An 18900-nucleotide genomic window follows, 5' to 3' on the forward strand; every position below is an offset into this window, starting at 1 on the left:
GTGGTTGAGCTGATGATGATATTAGCATATTGACTGTCTTTCATTCCCAGTGACAGTGAGTAATGTCACATTATAGATGTTTTTTTTAGGCGTTTTTCAACTAAAAGGTGTGGAGTGCTGCTCAAAAAGAGGCGAAGAGCTGCTGTCTGAGCAGCAAAACGCTTGAAAAAACGCTCATGTCGGATTTTTTAAGCCGTTTGAACTTAGGTTTGTGGGGACAAAAACACTCTGAAGTATAGCTCATGTACCTTTTTGACACCTGTTTTGCTACAGGCAACAAAACGCTCAAATTTGAACAGGGGCCTTTGAAACGAATGGGATTTTGCTTGTTGAGCATTTCAGAGCGTCGAGCTTCGAGGTGAAAAACGCTCAAGTGTGAACAGGCTTTTACATATACCCAGTCAAGGGACTATGCTCAGGTGATACACAGAGATAAAACAAATCCTCCTACATTAGTTGTATCTGTCTATCTGCAGTCTGAAAAGTGTACTTCATATGTACTTATTACTTGTAGCGTTATAAATTTTTTTGTTTTGTCACCACCACAGCTATATTTATATGCATGTAATTGGTTAGAATAACTGTAATAACTGTAAAAATGTTCAGTTGCTAAGGATGGTATCCAATTCCATATTATTTGCCTGTATGGATTTACATCATCGAAAACATTGCAGCATCGCATTATTGTCCATGTTTTAGGATTTGTTTTTAGTTTTACTATGTCTGAATGTTTATATTTCAGTTGGTGTTGGGTCCAGCTTTGTCCAGGTGAGAGCTGATGAATCCTAAAATTTGGCTGAATTGCCGACTGCAAATTCAATGACTAAAATCAACCCAATCATCGTCAGTACTCTCACTAGTATGATTACTGTACTCTATGCATCATGGATGTGAATGTTGTCCTCAAAGTCACATAAAAAGACCCTCCCCATACTGTTATGTGCATATATATATATATATATATATATATATATATATTTTTTTTTTTTGGCATTTTTAAATGTCCCCTATGGCTGTCAGTCAAAGCCTGGGAGGGATCAGAGCCACTCTGTTTATGTGGGGCTTCCTGCGGTGGTGGAGAAAAGAGCGCTGGTGGGTGACCCCAGAAGAGTAGGTCCAGGGCCGCTCTGTGCAATGACCTTGCATAGAGCAGGTAAGTATAATATGTCCATGTTCAGAGTGTTTATAAGGAAACAAAATAGAACAGAACACTCTAGAGTAGAAACATAACAGGTATGACATGAGTCTACACCAGGAAACGCACAAGGTTGTGCATGGAAATTGTATACAGAATAAATTGACTAATAACAACCATAGCAACAGGTACAACATATGAATGTACCATTAGGGTCAGAATAATTGAATATAACCACAATAACTCTGGAACTAAACAAATACCCAGGGCTTTAAATATCCCTATTTATAGTTTGTAGGAAGAACATAGATCCAGGATTCAGAGAAGTCATTGGTAAACATATTGAGCATTAGGAGCAACATAGACTTGCGGTGGTGTCATGTCATTTAGTAACCGTACTAAGGTTTTATAGGAGTGGATAAAGCGGAGAAATGAAGACTAGAAAATAAATGGGGGTTGAAGAGAGAGGGAACGCAAGGGGGGAGAAGAGGAGGGGAAGAACCAAACCCAGAGTCCTGTCCACCATCTGGCTCTGCGGACAGGCCAAATTGCAGTATTGGGTGAGGGCCCAATTAGTTAATGGGAACAATGGGTTTAATCAGAGTGAGTAGGGAGAAAGTGTTGTTCCCACTGTAGCCACAGTTTGGCATAGTAATCCATTCTATTCAGGACTGCATTTAATTTGGCGTGGATCATGAATAAAACATCTGTTTTTATTTTAGTTAAACAAAAAAAAAAAAATACTTAAAACTGCTTTAACTTGCTTATGGCTGTAACTTGCACGGAGAACTGACAATTTTGCAAGGTGCATCTAGTGTTAACGTATTCTTTGGATATATAAGGCACACAGCCTTGCTATGGCCATTCTAGTAACCAGTCAATTTCAGACAGGTTGGTGGTTCTCCATGCATAATATAGAGCCAAGGGTGCAGTAGTCTGCGAGCACTTGCCAGGGGTAAGGTCATTTTTGAGTAATTTTTATCATGGCCCTGAACAACCTTTCCTCTGAAGAATAGAAATATGGGAGCTGCTATCGTTGACTTAGATTTTTAAGATTTAGGCTTTAGGATTATAATCCTTATCCTTGTTTAACTACTTAATCATTGACTTGAAAAAAGTACATAGTTGAGGATACCTGCTTTTGAATGCAGACCTATTCTGGATAAATTAAGCACAATAATGACTTTTGTTTGTGATTCAATTATATAGTTGGGTAGATTATAACAAATAAGAAGAATAAACAAGCATACCATTTGAGGGACCCCAACCAGCAATTACCTTTAGGCCTCTCGCACACAGATGTAATCATTTACTGATGTTTATACTGAGGATCTTGTTAACAGGAGAATCTTGAGTAAAATGATCAGTAGAGACCTTGCCTATACACATACACTATATTGTCAAAAGTATTGGGACGCCTGCCTTACATGCACATGAACTTTTAATGGCATCCCAGTCTTAGTAAGGTTCGATATTGAGTTTGACCATTTTTCCAGAAGCGCATTTGTGAGGTAAGGCACTGATTTTGGATGAGAAGGTGTGGCTCGCAGTGTCTGCTTTAATCCATCCCAAAGGTGTTCTGTCAGGTTAAGGTCAGGACTCTGTGCAGGCCAGTCAAATTCCTACATCCAAAACTCACTCATCTCTTTATGGACCTTGCTTTGTGCACTGGTCCAAATCTTTTGGTGCAGGGGGGGGGATTGCCCACTGGCAACATACTCCTGCTGTGATTGGAAACAGCGGGATCCAGTCAGCGGGTCCGGCGGACTTAATGTCTGCTGGGGCCCGCGGATCTTACAAGACACAGGCAGAACCCAGTCTGCCTATGTAAACAAGACAGACCGCTGTTCTGTGAGGGGAATTTACTGATCATGTGTTTCTGCTAAGCAGGAACACTGATCTTTACCTTCCTCCATTCAACGCACCTCCTCCACAGTTAGTAAGCACTCACCTAGGAACACATTTAATCCTTTAATTGCCCCTGATGTTAACACCGTCCCAGTTAGTTTCATTAGTACAGTGACTGTGCATATTATTTAGGACCTTCCAGACACGTAATTCTGCATGGGGCGGCCCTTCTGCATGAAATCACATTACTGTACTTGATTTTGTGCACTGGGTCTGGGGCGAGCGCCTCTGGTGACCCGCTCCCACTGTGATTGGACACAACAGGAGCCAATAAGCGGGTCCGGCGGACCCGATGTTCGCTGGCACCCGGCAATCGTTCTCAGGAGAGGCAGAACGGCGGTCTGCCTATGTAACCAAGGCAGACCACTGTTCTGTGAGAGGGAAAGATGTAGATCTTGTGTTCCTGCTAAGCAGGAACACGGATCTCTGTCCTCACCCCGTCAAAGCATCATCCACACAGTTAGAAAGCACTCCCCAGGAGCACATTTTAACCATTTGATCGCCCCTGATATTAACCCCTTCCCTGCCAGTGTCATTAGTACAGTGACAGTGCGTTTTTTCAACACTGATCACTGTGTTTGTGTCACTGGTCCCCAAAAAGTATCACTTAGTGTCAGATTTGTCTGCTGCAATGTCACAGTCCCACTAAAAATCGCTGATCGCCACCATTACTAGTAAAAAATTAAAATTCCATAAATATATCCCAAAGTTTGTAGACATTGTATTTTTTGCTCAAGCAAAATTAATATACACTTATTGGGATTTTTTTTTACCAAAAACATGTAGCAGAATACATATTGGCCTAAATTGATGATGAAATTTATTTCTTTTTTCTTTTTTTTTTTTGGGGGGGGGGGTATGTTTTATAGCATAAAGTAAAAAATATATATATTTTTTTTTTTTTCAAAATTGTCGTTCTTTTTTTTTTTGCTTATAGCGCAAAAAAAAAAAAAAATGCAGAGGTGATCAAATGGCACCAAAAGAAAACTCTATTTGTGGGAAAAAAGGATATTAATTTTATTTAGGTACAGTGTTGCACAACCGCGTAATTGTCAGGTAAAGTAACGTAGTGCCATATTGCAAAAAATGGCCTGGTCATGAAGGGGGGTAAACCTTCCAGGACAGAAGAAGTTAACACTGATCACTGTATTAGTGTCACTGGTCCCCAAAAAGTGGCAATTAGATGTCCGATTTGCCCACAACATTATCCCAGTCCCGCTAGAAGTTGCTGATCGTTGCCATTACTAGTGAAAATAAGAAATAAATCAAAATATCCCATAGTTTGTAGGCGCTATAACTTTTGCGCAAACCAATGAATATACGCCTATTGAGATTTATTTTTTACCCAAAAAAATTGTTGCAGAATACATATTGGGCTAAATTGATGAAGAATTGTTATTTCTTAAATTTTTGGGGGGGTATGTTTTATAGCAAAATGTAAAAACATTTCTTTTTTTTCAAAATTGTCAATCTTTTTTTTGTTTAGAGCACAAAACATAAAAATCCCAGAGGTGATCAAACACCACCAAAAAAAGCTCCATTTGTGGGGGAAAAAAAGACATAAATTTTATTTGGGTACAGCGTCGCACAACTGCGCAATCATCCATTAAAGTAACGTAGTGCCATATTGCAAATAATGGCTTGGTCATGAAGGGGGTAAACCTTCCAGAACTGTATTGGTTAAAACATGCTTGGGAACAAGATAAATCCATACTCAGACAAACACACACATGCGTAAATGTGCTTATGCATATACATGCATAAAATTGTTTATCTTCTTCAATGGTTCTATATTCATCACTGTATTACTAATCTTTATAAAGTTGTATGCATTGTTCCATAGGCAACAATGCCCCTAAATCGCACTGAATCGCATTGTGTTTGCTGTTGCCATTAAATGATAATGGCACCCAAACAGCACACAGCATGTTGTGCTGCTATTGCCATGCGTTTTGGGATGGAAGGCAGAATGACCATTATTTTGCCTGCGATCCCAAATCACCAGATATGAAAGGGGCCTAATGTTGATACTTTGCTACAAGAAAAAACAGATTTTTCTGTGTAAATTTGTTTGGAATAACCCATACAAGGAAAAGTACAAAGTGCACAGGCTAGCCCTGGGAGTGGAAACGTTCTTTGCAATCCAGACGCTGGAGCAGACAGTCTTGCGTTGACCAGTTCACACATGGATTCCCGTGCTTTCCCATGCAGTGCGTTTTGACAGCCCCTTAATATGAATGGGCTGCGAAATGCACTGGACTGTGCAAAAAGTACTACTTTTAAAAACACACTGGGCCACACCATGTGATTTGATGCCTCCGGTGCTGTTAACAATGCATTGGCACTCACATACAGATAGTAAGGGCAGCATGTTCGAACAGGGGGCAGTAACAACGCACAGAACTGGCCTTTCCTGCACCACTTTCTGATGTTAATGGCATTAAGAGACATTGTCTACAGAACACCCTATTTTTGAGATTACAGGGATGCAGCAAGTTAAACTGTAAGGCTACTTTCCCATTAGCGGACCAATTGGATCCGCCTGTCCGTTTTTTAGGTGAACCTTCAGTCTCCTCTATGGAGCGGCGGGTGTCAACCGACATGTGTCGGTTGACACCAGCCAACATCCGATCCTATTCGCTAAAAACCAACGGATGGCGGATCTTTTCCCCATCCGTCTAGAGCAGGGATCCTCAAATTACGGCTCTCCAGCTGTTGTGGAACTACACATCCCATGAGGCATTGTAAAACTCTAACATTCAAAGACATGACTAGGCATGATTGGAATTGTAGTTCCTGAACAACTGGAGGGCCATAGTTTGAAGACCCCTGGTCTAGAGTAACGGATGCCAGTCAGGTGTAAACGGACAGGCGATTTGTTTACATCCGACCGCCTACAGAGAGCGCCCTGTCTCTGATAGTGAGGAGGACATTTCTACCTCCACTGCCGTGCATGAAAAGGCGCTGGTGGACGCACTGGTTGTATCTGTGCATGAGACCCTAAAAATTAAGGACACAGCTTCGACTGAGGCACAGGTTACGTTTGGTACTCACAAGCCATTCAGAGTGTCAAATGTTTTTCCCTTTCCCGTGTATTTTGACAGCATGCTCAAAAAAGAATGGGACCGTCCTAAGCGTTTCCTTGGGGTGCCTAAGCGGATTGCTAGGCGCTACCCCTTTGAGGAGTCCCTGTGCCACCTACGGTGAACCCTCCGGGCTCAAGACTGAATAAAGCTACCATGATCCCAGTGGAGGATTCCCCTTCCTTTAAGGATCCAGCGGATAGAAAGGTGGAGTGTGTGGCCCGCAAAATGTACTCCCTGGCGGGGTCTGCACTTAGACCGGTGTTTACAGTTGCCCTGGTCTCGCAAACATTGACTGAATGGACTAAGTTACTACACCGGGACTTGGAAGGGAAACATCTTCCTCCTGCCTTTGTTGGACAAGTTGCAGGGGCTGCAATTTGTTTGTGATGCCGTGCTGGATACTGCTCCCATATTGGGCCGACTGTCGGTTTCGGCAGTGGTCCTCCGGCGTATACTTTGGCTAAAGTGCTGGTCTGTGGATTAGACCTCAAAGAAGTCCTTGACTGATCTACCTTTTCAAGGAGATCGCCTGTTTGAGGCTACCCTTAATGACATTATCAAAGGTCTCACAGGGATTAAGAGTACCTCTCTCCCGCAGGCTAAAACTGGTAAAGATCCGCGTTGCAGACGGGGTCCCTCTTTTTCAGCTCATAAAAAGTTTTTCTTTCCTCAGGGTCAGTCGATAAGGCAAAGCCCTTCAAGACTCCCTTGGGTGGGTCTAAGCGGCCCTGGTCTGGCAAACACAAATCTAGTTTCTTCAGACCTGAGGACAAGGCCCTTTCGGCCTGAAGGTGCTCCCTCACCCGTATCTGGGCTGGGGGGACGTCTTTGCCAGTTTCTGGACCTGTGGCTCTCCTGGATACAGGACAAATGGGTTCAAGAGGTCAAACGGTCCGGTTACAAGATTGAGTTTCGATCCGTCCCGCCAGTGAGGTTTTTCCCTTCCAATGTGCGACTGTCCCCGGATCGCTTGCAGGCTCTCTTTGGGACAGTTCATGACCTGGTACAACAGGGAGTAATAGTTCCGGTTCCGTGTGCGGAATGTTTTCAGGATTTTTATTCAAACCTGTTTACGGTCCCCAGGAAAGAGGGAAAGGTGCATCCAATCCTGGACCTGAAGGCACTAAATTGCTTTGTGCGAGTTCAAAAATTCTAGATGGAATCAGTTCGCACGGTGGTGGCTTCCCTGCAGCAGGGGGATTTCCTTGCCTCCATAGACATCAAAGATGCCTACCTTCACATCCCAATATGTGCAGGTCACCAACAGTTTCTCCGTTTTGCCATAGAGAGGATCACTATCAGTTTGTGGCGTTACCCTTTGGTCTCGCCTCTGCTCCTCGGGTTGTTCACAAAAGTGTTGGCTCCGGTCCTGGCGATGTTGCGACAGTGGGGGATATCGGTCCTGGTTTACCTGGACGATCTGCTTCTCCGTGCGAAGTCTCCCTCGTGCTGGTGACAAATTTGGAGATCACCATGAGAACTCTAAAGGAGTTCGGGTGGATTCTGAACCTTCAGAAGTCGTCCCTGGTCCCTTCAATGAGACTGGACTATCTGGGCTTGACGTTGGACTCGTCTTTTGCCAGGGTATTTCCTACTCTGGAAAAACTCTAAAAGCTCAAGACCTTGGTTAAGCTGTTGCTGTCCAGCAAATGGTAGTCCCTTCGGACCAGTATCAGAGTTCTGGGACTGATGGTGTCGTCCTTCGAGGCGATCCCCTTCACTCAATTCCACACAAGGATCCTCTAGAAGGAAATCCTTCTCAAATGGAACAAGAATCCAACTTCCCTGGACAATCAGATCCAACTGAGCCAGGTGACCAGGGGGTCCCTGATTTGGTGGCTTCGGTCCCTGATGCTCAAGCAGGGGAAATCCTTCCTCCCTTTATATTGGACAATTGTCACCACGGATACCAGTCTGTCCGGATGGGGAGGGGTTCTCGGCAGATTTTCTGCTCAAGGAGTCTGGTCTCTGTCCAGGTTACCGATCAATGTTCTGGAGCTGAGAGCGACCAGGCTTTGCCTAGTCCACTGGACCGAGCACCTGCAGGGTTGTCCAGTGCGCATTTAATCAGACAATGCCACAGCCGTGGCTTATGTCAATCACCACGGGGGCACCAAAAGTGCCCTTGCTGCCTTGGAGTTGGCAGGCATCCTTCGATGGGCGGAGCGCTTTGTTCCAGCTCTCTCCGCTGTTCACATTCCAGGAGTGGAAAATTGGCAGGTGGATTACCTAAATCGACAGGCCTTGGATGCAGGGGAATGGTCTATCCATCCGAAAGTGTTCCAGCAGTTGTGCCTTTGTTGGGGATACTCCAGATGCAGATCTGTTGGTGTCTCGGATTGACAGGAAAGTGCAGAGGTTTGTGGCCGCTCCCGGGACCCTCTGGTGGACGCTGCAGACGTGCTGGTGGCCCCGTGGGGTCAGTATCAGCTGATGTATGCCTTTCCTCCTTTCAAGTTGCTGCCAAGACTTCTTTGCAGGATCGGGGCGGAAGGGATTCCCGTCTTTCTTGTGACTCTGGACTGGCCTCGCTGAGGTTTCTATGCGGTTCTGGTCAGGCTAGTTGAGGACGCTCTTGGAGACTTCTTCTCAAGGAGGATCTACTGTCTCACGGGCCAATATTCCATCCTGCTTTACAGTCGCTGGCTTTGACAGCTTGGCTGTTGAAAGATAGGTGCTGATATATAGGTTCTCCAGAAACCTCCTTATTCGTGAGATTCCCCTGCTTACCTTATCCCAGAAGGTGGCCTTCCTGGTGGCTATTACTTCTGCGGTCAGGGTGTCGGAACTGGCGGCATTGTCCTGTCGTTCTCCCTATCTGCTGGTTCACGGGGATAAAGTGGTATTTCGTCCGGATCCGTCCTTCCTTCTGAAGGTGGTTTCCAGTTTTGATTTGAATGAGGACATCGTATTACCCTCTTTGTGTCCTAAGCCAAATCATCCTAAGGAATTTGCACTGCATACTCTGGATGTGGTTCAGGCAATCAGGGTGTACTTGGCGACTACTGAGTCTTTTCGGAAGTCAGATTCGCTCTTTGTACTCACCGATGGCCCTAAAAAAGGGCTGCCAGACAGCCGCTGGTGCGGGCTTATTCAATTAAGGGTCAGGTTTCTCCTTTCCCTGTTAAGGCGCATCCTACTCGAGCACTTAGTGCTTCCTGGGCTTTTTGCCATCAGGCATCTGTGCTTCAGGTTTGCAAGGCGGCTACCTGGTCATCTGTGCACACCTTCACAAAATTTTATAAGGTGGATGTGCTGGCATCTGCAGATGCCTCTTTTTGCCGCAAAGTTTTGCAGGCTGCTGTTTAAGGGGGTTCTTAATCTCCCTTGAGGGTGTTTAATGCTTTTTTCAGGTGGGTCTCATCTTGTTGTTCTGATGAGTCCTATGTTGCCTGGTTGGCTATGTTGAGCCTTGGGGACTTATTTTTCTGCTGTTCCCACCCCTCATTTTATGGCACTGCTTTGGGACGTCCATGCTGATGTGAAGATCAGAGACTGCGTCTATCAATGAACGATAGAGAAAATTGGATTTTTGTCTTACTCTTTTTCTCTGAAGTTCATTGATAGACGCAGTACCCGCCCCTCTATTTTGAGTTGGGTTGGTATTATTTTCTCTGACACTGCTTTGATACAAAACTGACATCCTATAGCAGGAAGAGAGAGGGTATACCCCTGGGACTGCCCATAGGCGTAGCCAGAACTGCCTAGTGTCCTACTCCTCTAGGAGGCAGTATAACCCTACTGATATGAAGATCAGAGACTGCGTCCATCAATTAACTTCAGAGAAAAGGTTTTTACGGTAAGACAAAAATCCAATTATTGTAATTGAATTTTATTAAAAATTACATTTTCTTTTCAATCTGCAGCTCTGTACTTTTTTGTAAAATGCAATGCAATATGGCTACCTGTAAGTGTTCTGTACACAGACTGTTTACAGAATGCCCCCCCCCCCCCCCCCAGATATGTAATCTCCTGCTTGTGTGATTTGCTCACTGATTTTCAGAAGTCTGCCCTAAGATACAAGTCAGATTTCACACATCCCCTGCAATAAAATTGTAATTTTTGATATGAAATCATGTCTAAAGGGATGCAGGCCCTGCATGTTCCCTCATTAGATTTTTGCAGGTGCAGCAGCTGGTTGATAAATATGAAACCACTCCCATTAGACTCACTTAGCACATGGATACAGAAGGTAAGTAGGAATCTGCAGCAAATTTTATTAAAATACTTGCAATGTACGTAGATAACCCAGAGAGGAATGTTTTTTTTTTTCTCAACTAAAGTGGAGTTACTATTTAAGCCTACACCTTTAGAAGCCTAAAAAGTAATGGCAGCTCTTTAATTTCTTTTGGGGCAAGTTATCAGCACATCTGCAGTATTTATAACAATACGATCTTTATCAATAAATTCAGACTTCAGTTATGTTATTATTCTTTAATCCATGTACTAGGTTAATTCATGTCAAGGCTTATGAATATTTAAACCTGAATGAAGAATTTGAACTACACTTAGTTTTGCCTAAAAATTCCCAGTGGCTAATATTAAAAATACATTTAGTTACAATTTAAAAAAAAGAAAAAAAAGTTGAAATTAACATAGGGAATGCAACGTCTCTGCCCGGAACCATTTTTTTTTATTCTGGCATTATTTATCAACCCCCCGAATTTCCAAAAATTGAGAAAAAGCAGGAAAGATTCCCCCTGGGTTTTTTTTGGCAGCAGTTCATTGATCAGACGTGTTTATAAAAGTATAAGGTTTTTATTAGAAAATAAATTAAAAACTTGTTCTATATGGGATGAAAATATGAGCTCTGGTTACAGTATTAGGATGACATCCAATAGCGAAGAAAAACAATATGTACATCGTTACATTCACTACCAAGACATAATGTGCCCAGACGCGTTTTGGCATAATGAAGTTACGGTCTTCTTCAGGGGGAATATTTATTGCATCTATATGATACATATGTGTCATTAGTGATACAATATATCATTTTTATTAATTCATTCAAACAAGGTAAGTATATTTACCACTGATGGATGAAAAAGCAGTTTGCAGCCAGAGGTGTCTGTCAGAAGTATTCCCTGGAAGGTCAAGGGAACCTAAAACGACAGTAAACAATTAAAGTAACAAAGACTGTTTTCCAAATATCAACAACAATGTAAAATATTAATCATGCAAAATCAACAATGTAAAATCTTAACGTCGTAATGATACTAAATTAATATTTTACATTGTTGGGGGGACCACAAAGCAGCCACTATTGTGGCTTTGGGCCCTGATAGCGTTATGTGGCGAGGAGACACCTGCAGCCTAATCTCCCCACATGATCCCAATTGTGCAAATTGGGAAACATAAATAACCTTCCTCCTTAGAAAGGCCCCAGTATTCCTTTGAGCCTTGCAGGAGAAGGAGGTTTCCAAGGGTGCTGTGATGGTTATTGTAAGTAAAAACATTCATTTGGCTTTGTTTTGAATTTCTCTTAACCTTTTTTTTTAGATTTTCTCTCCCCCCCCCCCCTCATTTTTCTTTATATACTTGATTGGGGGTTACAATAATCTACTAAATTCTAGGCCGGGTCACTTTGACTCACCTTTACAAATACATTTAATTCTTTTTTTTTTCCACTTTAATATTTACACACTCTCGTATATAGTAATTTTCTTTTTTTTTACAGTGTGCGCCTCATAACGTTCACATGTTTTACATGATATCTAGCTACACAGGTTTATCTGAAAGCATTGTATATAATTATTCACTAAATCATCAATGATTTACATCTCAGGTAATATAGATGTTTTTTAGTTTTTTAATTTATTTTAACCACTCTCACATTTTGCAAACACTATGTTTTTTTAATTTATTTAAACCACTTTTCCAATATGTAAACACTATCTTTTTTAGAGCACTTATTTCACCAGGCCTTTTGATCAATTTTATGGACTCTAACCACCCACAACACACCCTTGGCTCATCCTATATGAGCTATATGATATATTTTTTTTTTCTTGATTACAAAATTGTGATCCCTCGTAAGCCACTATTTTCTCATAGGCGCCCTATGAATTCCAGGGACCTTCCAGGGAATACTTCTGACCGACACCTCTTGCTGCAAACTGCTTTTTCATCCATCAGTGGTAAATATACTTACCTTGTTTAATTATTAAAAATGATATATTGTATCACTAATGACACATATGTATCTTTTAGATGCAATAAATATCCCCCTGAAGAAGACCACGACTTCATTAGGTAGAAATGTGTCAGGGCACATTATGTCTTGGTAGTGAATGTAACGATGTACATATTGTTTGTTTTTCTTCGCTATTGGATGTTATCCTAATGCTGTAACCAGAGCTCATATTTTTATCCCATGTTGAACAAGTTTTTAATGAATTGTCTAGTAAAATCTTTACAAACACATGTCTGATCAATGAACTGCTGCCAAAAAAACCCTGGGAGAATCTTTTCCTGCTTTTTCTCAGTAGAATTTGGGGTGTGCAGCCTCCTTAGCTTGTTTTTTGTTTTGTAATTTCCAAAAATTATCCTGTTGCCAATAGTCTAAAAAAGAGCATACACCTGCCACCCCACGATCTCATAGTGGGCGCTTACCCTGGCTCACCACGGTCACACAGCAAAATAGAGAAGCTTGGCTGCACACCACTGCTGTAGTCCATAATTAGATGAAGAAAGCTCAAAGAACACAGAGTATGCTGTGGTTTGTTGTTCTCATGCGACTTCTGAACCAGACCATTTTTTGCGATACGGCACACTGCGTTACTTTAACTGACAAGTGCGCGGTCGTGCGACGTTGTACCCAAATAAAATGTATGTCCTTTTTTTCCACAAATAGAGCTTACTTGATCACCTCTGCATTTTTTTTTTTTTTTGCACTATGAACAAAAAAAGAGCAACAATTCTGGGGCAAAAAATAATATTTTTTACTTTCTGATATAAAACATTCCCAGTAAAAAAAAATTAAAAAAATCTATTTTTTTTATTAGTTTAGGCCAATGCATTCTGCTACATATTTTTGCTAAAAAAAATCCCAATAAGTGTATATTGATTGGTTTGTGCAGAAGTTATCGCGTCTACAAACTAGGAGTAAGATTTTTATTTTTTTTACTAGTAATTAGGACTGCGACATTGTGGCGGACACCTGACACTTTTGGGGGTACCAGTGACATTACTACAGTAATCAGTGCTAAAAATATGCACTGTTACTGTACTAATGACACTGGCAGGGAAGGGGTTAACACCTGGGGCATTCAAAAGGTTAAAGGGGGGGGGGTGCTTTCTGTGTGGATGATTGGCTTGCTGAATGAACACAGAGAACCTGTGTTCCTAAATATGAGGAACACCGGATCCCTGTGTTCATTACTCACAGAACAGTGGTCTGCCATGTTTACAACCTGTCTCCACAGGCAGCGATCTCAGGTGCCTGGTGGACATCGGGGTCATCGGACCCGCTGATTGGCTCCCCCTGTGGCCAATCGATGCGTGCACACACCCCCAGTAGCTGTCCTACAAAACGACGTACAGGTACATTGTTTCATGGGACAGAGCCGACCTGCCGCCGTATAAAGTATGGCGGTTGGTCGGCTAGAGGTTAAACAGAATAAGAAAAACAAGCCACAGCATACTCTGTTCTTTGCGGTGTCCTCATTTGATTATGGAAAAAGGATTTGGTATCTACAGCAGTGGTGTACGTCCAATCTTCTCTATTTTGTCAATAGTCTGATGGTCTGGGGAGAAGTGACTGTACCCCATTTCTTCTTGCTGCAGTCTCTTTCCTCATTCATTGCTGGAAGATGCGTCGTCATATCCCAAACGGACTGTCCTCACTCCCTAACAGCCCTCCTGGTGCCCTTCACTGGCTGCCTGGCCCAGAAGAAACCCACATTTATAGGCTGCTAAAAACCCATAAACCTTTAAAGTTGTAGTGAATTCTGCCAATAAAAGTTTTCCCCCTTTGCAGTGTTATGCCATATTGTGCTAGTACTCACCGCACACTAGCTCATTATGGCAGACTTACCTGTTAAATGCAGCTCTCAAGCGCTGTGCTGTAACTGCACATCTGGTCCCGGTGCTTCCATATTAGCCCAGTCTTCCTAAGGGATCTGTCTCTTTGGCTGCTTAAATGCGCATGGGAGTCACATTCACTTCACACCAAAGGTGCCGTAATTGTGATGGATGGGGGGGGGTTGTGTCTTGTATAAATGATTTTACATACAACGTGAGCAAAGTAAATATCCTGACCTCAACATAGTTGCAGAGTTTTGGACCACTGTTAGTGATTCAACAAATGAGTTTACTTTTCTGCACTGTTAAAGACTGAATAATAAATTGTACATGTTGCATAATTCATAAAAAATATAAAGGATGCTTCCAATATTGATTTGTTTTACCTATCAGAAATGTACTGTTACCATCTGTAAATCTGGAAAATAAAATATAGTTTATGTAAAATTGAGCACAACAAAATTCACATTCTCTAAAGTTTTAATTGTAATGCTAATTTAATTATCTTTTGCACCTGTTGAGAAGTAATGAGTTTTTTTCTCTGCTCTCGTGACAAGCTGGTAAATAGCTGTAATATGTATGTATAGTATGGAAAATCCTTAACATTGGAATATTTTTGTCCATACATAGAACAGAAACAGATCTAAAAAAAACACTGTGATTTAAAATATATAAGAGCGATGGCATACTACATTTCTTGCATGTACTTTAAAACGTATACTTGAACAGGTGACCTACAGAAACACCAGGACACCTAAGGAGGGTTTTGATCTGTCTTTAAAGAAAGAATGTGTTGTATACTTTCTGAAATAACTATGTGTTGGCCCACTTTACAAGTCCATAATACGATTGATGACCAGTCATGTTATAGCCCTTGTGAATTGGGCCAACACCGTTGTTTCACAAGGTATGTAACACATTTTCTTTTTCATTTATTGAAGGACACATGATTCAAACTGTTGTGTTTATACTGCCACCTAGGGGAGGATGTTGATACTTGCAAACCTAAAAAAACAGACCATCCTGGTATATTTTCCCACTCCCAGCATGCCAATTTTTTTTTTTTTTTTTGCTATTGTCCTAGAACAGTCATGTCCAAAGTCCGGCCCGCGGGCCAGTTGCGGCCCGTCCTTTAGTTACATACGGCCCCCAGAGACACTGCTGACTTTTGTCAATATCTCTCTCTGAGACATCTCACATTTTATATATATATATATATATATATATATATATATATATATATATATATATATATATATATATATATATATATATAAATATGTGTGTGTGTGTATATGTATATATATATATATATATATGTATGGTCGGCCCTCACGCATGTTCACTTCATCAAGTCTGGCCCTCTTTGAAAAAAGTTTGGACACCACTGTCCTAGAAGAATGGACATCTTTTCTCTGTAACCATATTTGCTAGTCTTTTTTTCCTGCTTTCAAGATTTTTTTTGAATCAAGACTTCCCTACATGCTGCTTGTGCAGCTATATAGATTGGCATGTCCTCAGCTATAGCTTTAGAGGCTTTATCCCCCTGGACTGTGCGATTGCAGGCTTGCCTGAAATCAAAGGGCTTCATATTATGGCACTTTCCAAACATGAGTGTACTGTTCTGGTTAGCCAAAGAGCTCTTTTTGGGTCTAGAGCCTTAGAACAGTCTTCTGGGGTAACCATGTCTCTGAAGACTCACTTTGTGAGTAGGCAGAGCACCTTGCAAATCGGACTTTTGGACGTCGTTATTACCATTATTTTTCTGTTGGTTTACGGCAGAAAGGGGTAACAGTGAGGGACTAACCACTTCGTCATTAGGTAGAGTGCCGCATACATATACTCTACACTCTATTCAGCGTGTGGTAGCATCTTTGCGCCATTGCTTCTAATTGCAAGAGGCACACGGTTTTTCCTCAGTTGGACTTTGCTGTCCCCCTACTGGGACCTGGCCACCTCTGACCAGCTGATCCTCTCCTTCTACCAGCGGCCAGTTCGTGAGTATGCAAGACTTAGCCTTGTACCCTAAGCTGCATTGCTTGGCAGTGTGACATGTCTGATCCCAGACTCACGTCGAGCAGCTCTACTTTATCAGGTCCCTGCAATTCATGATCCACTAACAGTTTTGTAATGTCCTGCATTTATAGTTTTAGTGTCCTAATTCTCCTGTAGGCAGCTGTATAAGCCAACAGTCTGTGAATTCTGCGTCCCTCAATGAATTCCAAGAAAAGGAATTGTAGTGAGTACAAAAATACAGTTTAACTGTAGTATAAAATCTAAGGCGATTTTCTGACATGATCTTTAGGAATCTGATTCTCTAAAATGTAGCTGGCAAGCCTATGTTTTGTAATGTTTAATAGTCAACTTCCTTTAGGATTGTAATTATTTTCCATTAGGTGTATTTTGTCTCCTTGCGATATCCAGTTGGCTACAAATTGTAGTAGTCTACAGGTTTTCCAATATTATTCATACCTGCAGGAAACTCTGGGTGGTCCTGGAAGTAGCAGTGATGGCAAACTGGATATATTTGTAAACATCTGATATACAACTTTGAGAGTGACTCTAATGGTTGGGTGGCATTTAATGGATTGTTCTGCAAGGGAGAGGGGGAGAGCCAAGGGAGGAGAGAAAGGGGGACAGAGGAACAATTTTGTTCTATAGGTACCACATTTTTAGGGGTCTCATGAGTATACCACCTAACTATCCTAGCTAAGTGTTGGTCCTTATAATATTTATCAATGTTTGGGAGGCCAGTACCCTCATTTGATTTATGTAGGGTCAGTAGGAAAGACCCTATATGTCTCATATGTAGGACTGTAGCAAAGCATAAAGATGAGTAAAATACGCTCAGGTTATAGTTATAGAAAGTGTCTGAATAAGGTAAAGGAGCCCAGGGATGATGGTCATTTTGAATGCAATTTATCTCCTGAACCAGGTCAGTACAATTGGTGATCGTTGTTTGTCAGTTCACATTTTCCCTAATGAAGGGTGAAAATTGGCATCATAGAGATCAGAGGGGTCAGGTGTAAGTCTGACTTCTACAGTATTTAAGAGCCCACTGGTCACCTTTAAGTGTCTATGATGGAGGTATTCAGGGCTTCAAACTTACTATAGTTCACCTTGAAGTTGGAAAGCTCTCCGTATTGATGGAAAAGATGCAGAAGGGCATGGGCGGCCGAAAATAGGGTTAGAGATAAGAAACAAGAGAACGTCGGCATGGTAGATAACTTTTCAGAGGTATTTGATAGGAGGACTCAGAGGCATGTTGTCACTTTTTGGATGTCTGCTTTAACTGTTGAAAGCCTGCAGCATTGTGCCACAACCGCTTGCATTATACAAGGTTCTAGGGTGGATCACTCAAAGGGGTCATGTTTGCCAAACGTATCCTGCAGCAATGTGTACTAGCATGGCTCATGCTCGCATATTCAGGCTAATTTACTAAGACCTTGCTTACATGGGCAGTGGTAAAAGTAGGTGGTTTAGGCATGGGTTTACTGTCAACCCCAAGAAAGGGGGCGGGGGGGGCGGTTGGGGGTGATCGTAAAATCACAGCTCAACCATCTACTTTTACCACTGCCCATGTAAGCTAAGCTATTACATCACCTTTTATAAATCAGTGCTTCCACAATTTTGATCTCTGTAGCCCACTTTATGACTTATGACTTGTTTTACAGCAAGATCAGTTATAAAAGTTTAAAGGAAAAGCTGGTTAAACAGCAGAGAAAAAGGTAGGATAGAGTAAAAGCAATAGCTTTAGCGTATTCGCAAAAACCAAAATCTACTAGAAGACAGTGTAAAAAAATGTTTTTGCTCCAGCTGCCTGAGGGGACTCTGATGGCTGCACAATAAGTGCAGAAGATCCCAGGAGCCGCACATTAGAACAAGACCTGCTGTGTGTAGACAAGTGGCAGTCTCAGCCAGGACCCCCTCCAGTCCATGCCCCCAACGTGTTTCACTCCGCTTACTGGAGCTTACTCAGTGTACAATAAGTGCCAGAGGACTAAATGTAGCACCGGTCTGCAGGTTTGGCACCAGGGGTTTAAACTATTTATTTCATTGAGGTATGACTGCGTAAAATGCTGTTATATTTTGTTTACGTTTATTTGTTCATTATTATGATTTAGTGAAAGATCAGGTCCCATTTTTAGGAACCATTCATTCAGGAAAAATGCCTTAGGGTTCACATCCGTTTTTTTTTCCCTGTACATGCTGCTAGCGAGATTGTGAAATTTCAGCAGCCGCTACTTCTGTGTTACAAGAGCATAAAATATTAAAAGTGCATGCTGTACTCGCTGCCCCTAAGCAGCAGTAACATGCTTGGCTGCACAAATATTTGCCTAATCTGAATAACAGTTCTCTTGATAATATTCTGCTGTTAATTAAATTGCAATCATAGCAACTCACTGTAAGCTTTACTAATTCTAGATGCTTCCGCTCCATGCACATTATATTAAAATCACATTAAATCATTTAGTACCAATCTAATGCAAATCCTTTATCCTAGAGTGGCATAAAAGGGAGCCAACTGTTCACTTGGCTATTATTGGACCAATGGTAAGTACAGCTTTACATTTTTATAGATGAGTAACAATCTGAAATTTAAGTGCATATATTTTAATATAATACATTTTTCTTTGTATTGATTCTGCACTGGTTTTTCATATGTTTGGCTGTTTGTCTTACCATTTTTTGCTGGGAATTATTAGTAGGTCTGGGTGAGGGACAGACTTATGCTAACACACAACCCCA

The 18900-nt window shown here is 41.8% G+C and overlaps 1 protein-coding gene across 2 annotated transcripts in view; it reads left to right on the forward strand.

Annotated features, from left to right (window-relative positions):
* Positions 1–18900, forward strand: part of GLT1D1 (glycosyltransferase 1 domain containing 1) — a 270809-nt gene that overhangs the window by 134925 nt on the left and 116984 nt on the right. For both annotated transcript variants that reach the window (XM_082244140.1, XM_082244141.1), the window contains exon 8: positions 18656–18705. In XM_082244140.1, coding sequence (XP_082100266.1) covers positions 18656–18705 — 50 coding nt within the window. The remainder of the gene's footprint in view (positions 1–18655; positions 18706–18900) is intronic.

The sequence above is a fragment of the Pelophylax lessonae genome (genome assembly GCF_965119305.1).
Source record: "Pelophylax lessonae genome assembly, chromosome: 1".
Taxonomy (NCBI): Eukaryota; Metazoa; Chordata; class Amphibia; order Anura; family Ranidae; genus Pelophylax; species Pelophylax lessonae.